Consider the following 12122-nt stretch of genomic DNA (forward strand, 5'->3'; position numbering starts at 1 on the left):
TTGAGCCAAGCAAGACCGAGTAGGAAAGTTGCATGAAACTTGGATTGCAGGAGATATACACCTCTTATATAGAGTTCTTCTGCGTTTGGGTATTCACTCTGGCCTGGCACTTAACACATCCAACTCACTTAGACCTATCATTCCATAGGCCCTCTCAGATTCATTATCAGGTAATTTGTGAATGTGAAGTTCACAGTTTATGCCTTGGCGGTTCTTTTACTTGGATACTACTGTGGTGAGTAACTCTGCAAAAATGCTGCTCCACAGAGAAGCATTAATTCTGTAGCACCTGTTGGATATGTACACTGCCTCCATATATACACCCTCACTTGCGAATAGGTTACCAAGCCAAAAATCCTTCAAGGCTACCTGAAGATATCGCATCTGCTAAGCCGCTCGGCGAGAAGTTAGAAGAACAACGTTTCTGGCCCATTGTAGGTTGTTGTGCTCTGAATGTCTATCAGTTCCCCTATATCTCAAACGATTGAAGCTCTCAGTACTGTTTCGGGCATTTTTCTTTTTCTCTACTCTGTTACATTGTAAGTATGGAAGTTGTATAGAATTCAAAAACAATATACAGCCGTGCATGAGGCCTGGAGACGAATGTGCCTCACCATTCGGGTTGATAATAAACTTCTATGCACCGCAAAACCAACAGGGGGCGCAGTGAAGAGTTGGAATTGAGGCCGAGACGATACATATGCCGAAGACACATAACCAACCGCATACGTTTGTTAAGCGCCGTACATCGACACGTGTCATAGATTAAATTGATACAACTCCCCCATTTCGCTTGGTAGATTCAGTCAGAGATAAAGGAAACTTACTGTTACTGGGCGCTTAGTGGAAGTGAATTCCCGTATGACGTGTTTTTGGACATTCTCTGATATAGAACGGGATTCATCTCAATCAAGCAAGAAAGGAATTGAGCGACAAGTATGTAAAGAACGAATTAGGTAGAGTAGTATTCTTTAGCAGTAGGTCATGAGATAAATACAAGTCAGCAGACTAGGATAGCCATCGGGGTTTCATCGATGCACGGCACAACCCTATGAGCTTCTACTTCCGCTGACCTGCATAGCTAGATGTTACAATTTATATGTCTCATGACATCAATCAGAACTTGCATACCAGAAGGAGTAGTATGTTCGGTATGTCTCAGTGTATATATCCGCGATCTGCGTTTCTAGCACTCTGCCGTCTATAAGGGTATCAAATCTTTATTAGGCTAGTATCTAATTATAAGTCGAAAACATGTCATGCGAACGTGAAACGTGTTGGAAATAGCCAATATCATAAAATACCGCCCCTTCTGAGGGCTGCATTATCAGATATCAAGCCTGTCTGCTGCAGCACGGGGGCGTCGTTAAATCTCGTCATCCTTGGTCTCTTTAACCAGATGGCCACTACTGCCCTCATCGATTTCCGTATAACCGTGCATGGGCCGTGAGCGACGCTTAGACCCGAGCATAGAAGTTTGTCGGAGGTGGCCTCCTGGTAGTGGCTGCATCTCCAACTCCGGATCTCGTGAGATTGTTCCTCCGCGCCCTAGCGATGACTGCTGCCGAGTTGTTCCTTCGGTGGTCCTCGACCGAGATGCTTCCCGCTCTCCTCGGTAGAATCCGTATAAAACTGGTGCATTAGCCACGATTGCCGCTGCAAAGAGCTCAACAGATGCCCAGGTTGTGCGATTCACCTGCGCTGTTGAATGCCGGGCATTTTGAGGAAGACGGATGACGGTAATCACGACTATGAAAAAACCAACAGCGAAAAGGGCTGCAAGTTGCAGTTTCCTGATACATATAGTAGTCAGTAGGTGAATCTAACAGAAACCCGCTACCACAGCACGTAGTTCCTGATGCAATTAAATGACTCTCTTACTCCATTAAAGGCCGTTTGACCTTGACCAATAGTGGGACCGGTAAAACGATCAACATCAGATCTGTAACAATGTTCAGGACGCCTATCGTCACCCCATACGTTATTAGTCTCCCTCTCTATCGGAGAGAATTTCAGCCTGTATGTACCCACCTAGTACAACTAGCTGCAGCTGTGCTTGAGAGCAGAGTCCTGTCGGTCATGGTTAGGGAGCAATCTAGGATGTCCAAGGCAAGGGGCGCACGCACCAGGATCTGGAAGCACAATCCAATAATGGTCGAAAGGGTCACATTCCGTGAAGGTCACGATCTGAACTGTCACGTAGGTGGCGGCAAATATGAAGACATATGTGCCCAGAGTTATGCGTTCCCAGCTGAGGTTGCGGAGCAAATGACGGTACGTGTCAAGCAAGATGAACTTTTGAAGCCAGAGACTGAGATTGGATCGTCAGCTGCCGCGGTGTTTTTCAACGGACAAGCAACATGTGCGTACTATGTGTTGTAGAAGACTCGATTAACCAGGGTGAACTTGCTCGCGGTTTCTCGACGATAGATCTCCTTCGAGGTGAAGTGGTGCGAATATCGAAATCCAGGCGACATATTATTCGTGCCCCAGATAATGATGACATGAACGAGCGCCAACCGGATCAATGCACAGAGAATCGCACAGAGCGACAGATAATCGCCCAAGACAAATGCTTTCCCACGAATTTTCCGCATCACCAAGCGTATCGAGATCAACCCGACCGCGCACCAGGTGAGAACCCATAGAGACACCAGAGTCGCGTCGTCCATTGTGGCTCTACCACTCTGACATCATGTCGGCTGTGTCGAATGCGATCGAGTTTCACTGTCGAACCTGGTGCGATCCTATATGAACAGATCGCAACTCCCGGTCGGCCTCGGTTCTTCACCATTTTTCACACTCATCTCCGTGCAGTGACCCAGTTTCAAGGTTCTAATACGAAAAGTTAATTCTTTAGGGTTCGCTAGAAGTGTTAGTCTGGCACCGTTCTTCTTGTATTTGGACGCTAAATTCCTTATAGCAAAGTTTGCATCCACCTTAGGACAGTACTGAACGAATCATTTTACAGTAAGAGTACAGATCGTATAGGGGAATTATATGACTTACATTTTCAGTCCCACCAAAGGGAGATGTTCAGTTAACCTTACCTCTCATAGTATAACGGGATGGAACCAGTGTCTCACTGCCCCCGTGAGGAGCTCCACTATTTTACCGGTAAGCCGATGGTCTGATTGCTCTCTGCCGAAGATCCCCCGTTTTCTCTCCCTCCTTGCATTGATTTTTTCTTCATATCCCTGTCACCTGTATATTCCAGAAGCAGCCAAGATGCGGCTTGGTAACGCTCTAGCAGGGATCTTGATCTCGGTTGCCGGCGTCAATGCCGTGGCGCACACCCCCATCGTTTCCAACGCTGAGGTAGCTTATCACCGCAATTATCTGTATGTCGGGGGCCAGTATGTGCAGGACAGCTCAGGTGGCCATGTCTTCACAGATCAGATGTATGTGGAGAAACTCACTCCCACACAAGGTGTGAGCAAGGAGCACCCAATTGTGTTTATTCATGGTCAAGCGCAAACCGGCACGGTAAGCTGCAAATATCCCGGCCGCAGAAAGGCTGCCTGGCTAACTCTGATGCTATAGAACTGGCTGAACAAGCCCGACGGTGGAAGCGGCTGGGCCTCCTACTTCCTCTCTCAGGGCTACGAATGCTATCTGATCGATCAGACCTTCCGTGGCCGCAGCCCCTGGTTCCCAAGCAATGGCACCCTGAAAACCTACAGCGCAGAGATCCTGCAGCAGCGATTCACAGCCGCTAAGCATTACATGCTCTGGCCTCAAGCCGCGTTGCACACTCAGTGGAATGGCACCGGCATGATGGGTGATCCGGTTTTTGACACCTACTACGCCTCGACCGTGGAGTTCTTTGGATCTAGCACCGGTCAGCAGTACACCATGCAGGAGGCCGGTGCGGCGTTGCTGGACCTTATCGGTCGCCCGGCGGTTCTGCTCTCCCACTCGCAGGGAGGTCTAATGCCATGGATCATCACCGATGTGCGCCCAGAGCTTGTCCACGCCATTGTGTCCTTGGAACCTACCGGCCCTCCCTTCCAGGAGGCTGTCTTCAGCAACACCTCTTCTCGTCCGTATGGTCTCACGGACATTCCCCTTACTTTTGATCCCGCCGTGTCAGACCCCAAGAAGGACCTTGTGCGCCAAGTTATCCCTAGCAACTCCACTGCGCGGTCTCCTTGTGTCATTCAAGCTGATCACCCGGCGCCTCGCAAGCTGGTCAACCTGCAGAAGGTGCCAACTATGATCTTGACCACCGAGTCTTCGTACCATGCTCCCTATGATTGGTGCACCGTCAAGTTCTTGCGTCAGGCTGGCGTGTCCACGGAGCATCTGCAGTTGGGCGAGATTGGCATCCACGGTAATGGTCACATGGTGTTCATGGAGAAGAACAGTGACCAGGTCGCTGAGGTCATCCAGAAGTGGATTGAGCGTCAGTAACTAGTCTCTTGAGAAGGATCAATATGGCTGCCTAGCTCTGTTGAACGAACCTCCTGGCGGGACCAGTGGCAAAGAAAACACATAACTGTATAATCATGGATTATATTCCCATCGTTCATGAATACATTCAAACATGTACAGCATCGCACCATGCTCTGTACATGTATGCCTTACCAGATATGACTTCCAATTAAGTATCAGACCCCTACCATTTTCCGTGGCCATTCCAAAGCCTGCTCCCATACTGGGTCTTCACTTATAATCTCAGCCAACAACTCAATTACCAAATCCCTACCACAGCCTTTCGCCCACCAGAAATGACTCCCTAGATCATTCAACAACACACCCCAATGCATCAAAATCAACAATGGAAACGGCTGATGCATCCGCAGCCCATCGATAAAATCCTTCTTCACATAGACCAACCAAGCAAGAATAGCCACAGGATGAGACGAACAAGCAAACTTAGCAAAACAAGACTGTAACAGGTCAATCGCCTCACGGTTAGCACCACCTTGCTCGGCATTGGCGATACAGGTATTCAACCGGCTTAGTTTCTTTATAGCAACAGTCTTCTCGAAATCCAAGTCTCCGGTTTCCATCAGCCAGAAGTCGTATTTAGAAAACATACTGGCTTTAAGCCATGGTCGACTGATGCGGGAGACCTTAGTTGAGCCTTGTAGGAGCTCGAACACGGTGATCATGTTCTCGATCATGCTGAAGCATTCGCCTCTGTGTTGAGCGTTGAGGCGCGGTAAGGCGATACCAATGACGGTTATTATGGCGGACTGGGCGAAGACAGCGTCGCAGTTCAACGGGGTGAGCGCGTCGAGCGCTTGTCGGAATGGGGCGAATGACATATTGTGGTATTGAAGCGCAGTATCGAGATATGACAGCACGATAGTACGCTCTGTGGCTGTAGCTGCGATATGCAAAGCTGCGAGTGCGAGGATGCCATGGAGTAAGAAAGTATGCTTTGATGCTTGTTGGGGGATGAGGACCTGCCAGTCACCCATGTCGGACTGGTCTCCACATAGACATTGGAAGGTCTCGGTCGAGAACTTATGCATGAGTTCGAGATCACGAAGGACAAATCTTGGCTCGACAGATCTTACGGAGCTGATAGGCTGCTTGTCATGGTGCTTTGACTGCGATTGTCTCCGGTGGTGGTAGTCTTGGGAACCATCGGTCACTGCATGAGCTGTGCGACTCGGGGCTGAGACTATAGGGATCTTCAAATAGGTACAAATAAGCTCCCGAGAGGTGCAATTAGAGCATATCGGATGTTTCTCATCACACTAGTTCGGACAGGTTAGGGTATGTGTACAGGCCTTATGGGACCCACCGGTTATCTTAGAACTTGGGTTCGATATTAAGAGACTCCAGTGCATACCCGGGGCATAAGGAATTCGTACCTTTACTCTTCTCTCCTTGCATTGATCGCAACCATTTCGCGATTTCTTGTGCGACCGTCGAGGTGGCATGTTGAGGACCATATAAAGACAACCCCGGCGCGTGAAGTATTACAATGGGAAGGCCCAGGAAGGATAGACCACGCTCGATGGGCTGAGCGTCTCTCCCACAATCACGCACATTAAACTAGGAGTGCGAGCAGTACTGCCTACCTCCATCAATTTTGGTCTTGTCGTCGTGGCTGAGATACTGACGTGAGTGTGGTCGGTAGCTAGCCTGGACAAGATGTTGGGGCGACACGACAACGAACACGAGAACGAGAACGAGAACGGCCTGCTTTTGTCAGAAAACAACGTAACGCCATGATTATCCCATACTTATCACTATCCCCTTCTCAATTTTTCTTATATCGTTGTTCGAGGTACGGCTCGAATCAGAGATACTTGACACAATCAGCGCAAGAGCCAGACAGTATCCTCTCCATACCGCTCTTCGCAGCTTTGAGCCAACATCTGGCTTATACTACATCTCGGCTGGTTTCGGAGAACGACAAGCAAGTGTGAAAATCTGTGTCTGCTTACTGGTGTAAGTTGTTGCTGTGAGTTTTCAGTATCTTAGATGTGAGTACAAACCAAACCAAAACTGCATGGGCAACCCAGGCCTAAAAAACTAGCAGAAGTTTGTCTTTCAATGACGCTACGACAACTAGCAGACCGAAGTGGTTCATAAAAGGTAATGGCCATAGTGAAAGAGACTGCGCAGCCGTCAATAATGAGCTCAAGCCAGCCTCAATCTACAACAGATGCTCCTAGCCGCAGTCTCCTTCAGACATCTATTGTTATGTCATGTCTTTGCGCCGGAACATTCGTGGCTGCGTTAGATGCCACTATCGTCACTACTTCTCTGCCTTCTATTGCTGGCCATTTCCACTCAGCTTCAGGGTACACTTGGATCGGCAGTGCCTACATACTGGCCAACACAGCTTCCGTTCCCTCGTGGGGTAAACTGTCCGATATATGGGGAAGAAAGCCGCTTCTGCTTTGTGGCAATGCGATCTTTTTTGCTGGAAGTTTGATCTGCTCCGTAGCCAACACGATGGCATTGTTCTTGTTTGGCCGTGTTCTGCAAGGTCTGGGCGCAGCAGCGCTGATGACATTGGTCAATATCTGTGTCTGTGACTTATTCTCTCTGAGGGATCGAGGCCTATATTTTGGTCTTCTGTCCGTAGACTGGGCTTTAGCTAGCGGAATTGGTCCCATCTTAGGCGGCGTGCTATCGGAGAAAGCAACGTGAGTATTACTTGGAGATGCCAGACAGCTTCTTGACATACTAATCAATGGAGACATAACAGCTGGCGGTGGTGCTTCTGGATCAACTGTATGGCATTTTCTGCTTACCCATCAACAACTCATTGTACCCGACAGATCGCTAACTGATTCATACCATTACTTTAGTGCCAATCACTGGTCTTGCATTTCTATTATTATGGTTAGCCCTCAAACTCGACAACCCACATACACCAATCTGGGACGGTCTCAAGGCCGTCGACTGGATCGGCTCATTATTCGTCATCGGCAGCAGCATCATGCTACTCCTCGCTCTAGACTTCGGGGGCGTCACACACCCCTGGGACTCAGCAACAGTCATCTGCCTAATCATCTTCAGCATTGTAGTCCTGAGCCTATTCGTCCTAAACGAGTGGAAACTCGCCAAATACCCAGTAATACCACTAATCCTCTTCCAACACCGATCCGGGATCGCCGCCTTTGTTGTCTGTTTCTGTCACGGATTTATATTCATGGGCGAGGCATACTACCTACCGCTATACTTCCAAGCCGTCCTTGACGCCAGCCCAATCATGTCCGGTGTCTATCTGTTAGCCTTCGTTATCGCCAGCACATTCTCAGGAGCCTTCACGGGACTCTTCATCCAGAGAACAGGCCAATATATACCCCCAATGTGGCTCGGTCTTGGCCTCTTAGCCCTCGGAGTGGGACTACTCATCAACCTAGAAGCAACAGCCAACTGGAGCAAGATCATTGGGTTCCAGATCATCTCGGGTACAGGGGTAGGCATGAACTTCGAAGGGCCACTGCTCGCACTACAGGCGATTGTCGGCGCCAAGAACACCGCAACAGCCACCGCTACAATCGGGTTCGTGCGAACTATGTCAACAGCGATCTCGGTGGTTATCGGAGGAGTCGTGTTCCAGAACCAGATGGTGAGGGAAGGTCCTAAGCTTGTGCAATCTTTGGGGGCTGAGCTCGCTGGACAGTTTGGAGGCGCAAATGTCACGGCCAATATACCGTTGATTGGGACGCTTCCGTCGGATCAGAGGGAGGTGGTCCGGCAGGCGGTGTTTGGTTCGTTGCGAGCTACGTGGATTCTGGTTTGTTTCTCTTTTGTAGATGGGTAATGCTTGCTGACTGCGTTGTTAGTATGTTGCTTTTGCGGGTGTGAGTCTTGTTGCTGGGTTCTTTGTTGGTGCTCATCATCTCTCTGAGGAGCATGAGGTGACTGTTTTGGGGCTGCATGGTGGTGGCTCGTCGGAGGATACGTCTAACAATACTCCAGCTATTCGGGCTATTGAGATGCAGTGATTCTGACTGCTGCTTAGTATGAGCGATTCAAACCGAGTCCATCCAAGGAGAACGATACAACCGCCGCATAGACTTATCAAGCATAGAACCCAAGGCATATAGATACAAGATACAGGACAGTATACACAATATAAAGGCATTGCGACTCTACAGCCAAAAAAGTAAATCAACCTCCACACCCCCTCTTACAACTCAATAAACAACCCCCTAGAAAAACAAGCACATCCCCAAACCCCAAACCCATACCCCAAACGACCCCATATCCCGCAAACCAAAAAGCACCCTACCCCAAACCCCCTTTCTACCTTACCAACCCCACCCAAACACAACCTCAATCCCAATCCGTATACTAGCACTACCACAAACCCCAAAGCAAATAAATAAACACCTACACACAGCTTAAACACCCACCCAATCCAACACACCTTAACGAGGTAAAACAATGAAAACACAAGCCATACAAGATTTGCCACTGGGTAAGACCAGGCTCCTTTGGCCTAGTGGTTATGGCGTGGCTCTTATGTGGCAACTCCGTTTCTGGATTCCGCATGCCGACTAGCTGAAGTCGAGGGTTCGACTCCCTCAAGGAGCATGTGTTTTTTTTTGCCCCCTTTTTTCTTGTTGGCCCGTACATACATTCGCCCACAGGGAGATAGATGGCCATTTTATGTTAGTGGTGATTCATAGATTATAGGTTTGCCTGGTATTTGGCTCATGAATGTTGTCTTAGTACGAAGTCCTAGGTGGTTCATATACTTGTATACTTGTCTGGAATACATCGTGCCAGTTTGTATCAATGTATTTACATGCCATATAGTAGTATCCAGAATACTCCGTATGTCAGACCTATTTGCGAGACTTGTTACAGTTCAGTATCAACGGTGGCTGGCATTTTCTTTTAACGGGTATGCATTCTTAATATGAATCAATGTGCTCCCGAGTATGGAATAAAGCACAATTGGTATTCTGACTCGTGTAAGTCTGCTCGAAGGAACAAGACCAAATATGTAGATCATCGTGCTTTCTCGGGTTTCTTTCTGTTTTTATTGTATTTGAATTTTGTCCCTGCTATCTGAATGTAAATACATCATGTTTATAGGGATAAGGAAAATCTTGGTTTCAGAGCGAATCTGTATTAGACAATAATATGGTATAGTAGTAGCGACCGTGGATGACAACATCGTGTCTATTCTGAATTCCAAACCAAACAAGAACCCCCAATATTCCAGTCCATATATGCTCCACTCAATTGCAACGGGTATCAGTTCCTTCACGTTCAATTTCACCCGATATGTAAAAGCCTGAGCCAACTAGCTACTGGTCGTAGCATCACCCCTAGAAAGCAAAGGAGAAAAGAAATGCTCTAAAAAAAAGGAACATAGAAAAAAAAAGTCAACGATTGCCCGCTGCGTATGTTTTCCGGACCCCAAACAAGCGATGCCACGGAAACGCAGAAAAGAAGTCAAAACATGTCACAACCCAGTTGGTATCTGAAGATTCATGTCAAAAGGAAAAGAAAAAGAAAAAAAAAGGAAAACCAAAAACCCTAGTCTAAGCGAGAGAAAGAAGTAGAATCACCATCCGGAAAACAACCAGTACCTCTATGGTCATAACGTGGGGAATAAAGAGACATCATTGCGAATTCCCGTTGCCCTTGTGCCGTGTCCTGCCGATCCATGATAAAATGAAAAGCGAAAAATAAAAGGGGTATCAATTCCCCGCGTGTTGCGGAGACATAAAAGAAGAGAAGTCACGAAAATTGAAGTTTGTTGTACAAGGGGTATACCCATTCCGAAAGAAAAGGAGGTTGCGCAGCGCAGTCCGTTGAGTATCTCGATCCGAAACTCTCTGTTGCTCTGCGCGAGGACAAGGCTCAAGGGAAGGGCAGTAGAAAAGAAGGTCGAGTGAGGACAAGATTCGCTTATTCTTCATCCTCACCCGAGGCGCCTTCCTTCTCGCCCTTGTGAACCTTCTTGTGTCGACGAAGGTTGGAAACAACGGAAAAGTGTCGACCGCAACCCTCTACGTCACAGGCGAAAGCTGTATCCCAAATAATTAGTATGGATTGCGTACCATGCCGGGTTTTCCAAGAACTTACGTTTTTCGCCAGTGTGACTGTACATGTGGGTCTGTAGAGATGACGGGCGGGTGAAGCGCTTGTCGCACACCTTGCACTTGTGCTTCTTCTGAGTGTTGGAGGGCATTTTCGAACTGAACTGGCTCATCATGGATTGGGGGCCCGGGGGAGCACTACCAGTCAGGAGGTTCGATGGGCGAGGAAGAGTCCGCGACAAGTGTCCATTCTCGTAGGACTCAGAAGTCGTGGAGCTATAGTCGGTCACAGAAGACTCGACGGATGCGACTGAAGCGCTGTAGTAGGGGTAGCCGCCACCGGAAGAGATCGAAGAACCAGACGAGTGTGTAGAAGGGAATCCATAAGAATCTGCAGAGCCCCGGGTGTTGCGAGGGCCGTAAATGTTACGGGGAGTCAAGTCCTGGCTGAGCGCGACCATTCCGCGACTGGCGTCAAGGGCGTCACCGAAGGTAGGAGCTGATGAGGGCTGCGATTGGCTGGCACGGGGATCACTGTAAATGAAAAAAAGTGTAAGCGCTCGGTTCCAAATCCCAAGATGCGCAAAAAGTTTGTAGCTGGGGGGCTCTTACGCATGAGATATCCGGCGACTATCCTGGTGGTGCAAAGATGGGGCGTAGCTGAGTGGCGCATAGCTGGCTGGCGCGAAGCTGCTCATAGAGGAAGCAGTCGTGTATGTAGGGGCCTGCTCGAAAGACGTGCGAGGCAAATCGTGGTGCAGACCCATAACTTCCGGTGCTGGGTAGCTAGTCGCAGGCGTAGTCGAGTAGGTGCTGCTGGTGACCATCGAGGGTGCGGAGACGGGGATGCTCGAGTAGGGCATGGAGAGGGGGGATGGGCGGCTCACTTCCTCCTGTTTAGGGTGGTTCAGGATCGGGTTGGATGCCATGGATGTCGCGTAGACAGGCGGCGTCGAATGCGACGTGGTGTGGGCAGCGGTCCACGGGTCAGTGAACTGCGGCGTGTTGTGGTGTGGCAGATTATGTTGGTAAACATTGTCAAAGCCCATTCCGCCGTATTGGCGGTTCTGGTTTTCAATAACCATAGTCATGGAGGATAGTTTTGTCACAGAGATATTCTCTAAGCTCTTGTTTTGTTGTTGCGCAATTGGTGTTGCCGTGGAGCCCCTCAGCAATTCAAACCAACGGGGGTGATACAGACGATCAAGGGCAGGATGATCAAAGCCAAGTAGAGCAAGAGAAGAAGCGTGTGTGATTGACAGGTACGGTGAGGGGCACGATATGGAAGAAAGGGGAGTAACAAGGGAAGATCAATTGAGACTGATCAGCGCAAAGGTAGAAAGAAGAGGGAAGGGAGTCGATGGTAGAAGTAGAAGTAAATAGTGATAATCTTTCGGCGGGAGGGAGCCAGGAACAAATAGATCCAGAGACAGAGTAAAAGAAAGGCCCTGAAACCCGACAGACAGGAAGAATGAAAGACAGTCTGGGGAAGGGCCCGAAGGGGATCGGCGAAGCTTATGAGCAAATACAGGATCGCAGGATGAGTGATGGAGCGCAGGGACGAAGGGAAGCCCTGTCGTTGCCGTGTTGGTGATGGGCTTTTAGTGCCACTGACGACGTCCCGTCGGAGACGGTTGCAGATCG

At 48.9% G+C, this 12122-nt stretch overlaps 4 protein-coding genes across 4 annotated transcripts; 1 reads left to right on the forward strand and 3 right to left on the reverse strand.

Moving 5' to 3' along the window:
• Positions 1-1366: 1366 nt before the first annotated feature.
• On the reverse strand, positions 1367-2672 carry ANOM_000286 (uncharacterized protein; the record flags this gene model as incomplete). The annotated part of the gene is made up of 5 exons (XM_015545544.1): positions 1367-1793; positions 1882-1963; positions 2032-2070; positions 2127-2311; positions 2371-2672. The coding sequence occupies 5 exons, from the start codon at positions 2670-2672 to the stop codon at positions 1367-1369; spliced, it is 1035 nt and encodes a 344-aa protein (XP_015412584.1).
• A 1938-nt stretch (positions 2673-4610) lies between these two features.
• ANOM_000287 (uncharacterized protein) lies at positions 4611-6338 on the reverse strand (the record flags this gene model as incomplete). The annotated part of the gene is made up of 4 exons (XM_015545545.1): positions 4611-5605; positions 5829-5987; positions 6039-6159; positions 6297-6338. 4 exons carry the CDS (start codon positions 6336-6338, stop codon positions 4611-4613), a joined length of 1317 nt encoding a protein of 438 aa, XP_015412583.1.
• Positions 6339-6597: 259 nt separating this feature from the next.
• ANOM_000288 (MDR family MFS transporter) lies at positions 6598-8426 on the forward strand (the record flags this gene model as incomplete). The annotated part of the gene is made up of 4 exons (XM_015545546.1): positions 6598-7115; positions 7178-7203; positions 7281-8215; positions 8265-8426. 4 exons carry the CDS (start codon positions 6598-6600, stop codon positions 8424-8426), a joined length of 1641 nt encoding a protein of 546 aa, XP_015412586.1.
• A 1921-nt stretch (positions 8427-10347) lies between these two features.
• On the reverse strand, positions 10348-11569 carry ANOM_000289 (C2H2-type zinc finger protein; the record flags this gene model as incomplete). Its single annotated transcript, XM_015545547.1, has 3 exons — positions 10348-10466; positions 10525-11012; positions 11091-11569. 3 exons carry the CDS (start codon positions 11567-11569, stop codon positions 10348-10350), a joined length of 1086 nt encoding a protein of 361 aa, XP_015412585.1.
• Positions 11570-12122: the final 553 nt, after the last annotated feature.

The sequence above is a fragment of the Aspergillus nomiae genome (genome assembly GCF_001204775.2).
Source record: "Aspergillus nomiae NRRL 13137 chromosome Unknown contig00001, whole genome shotgun sequence".
NCBI lineage: Eukaryota > Fungi > Ascomycota > Eurotiomycetes > Eurotiales > Aspergillaceae > Aspergillus > Aspergillus nomiae.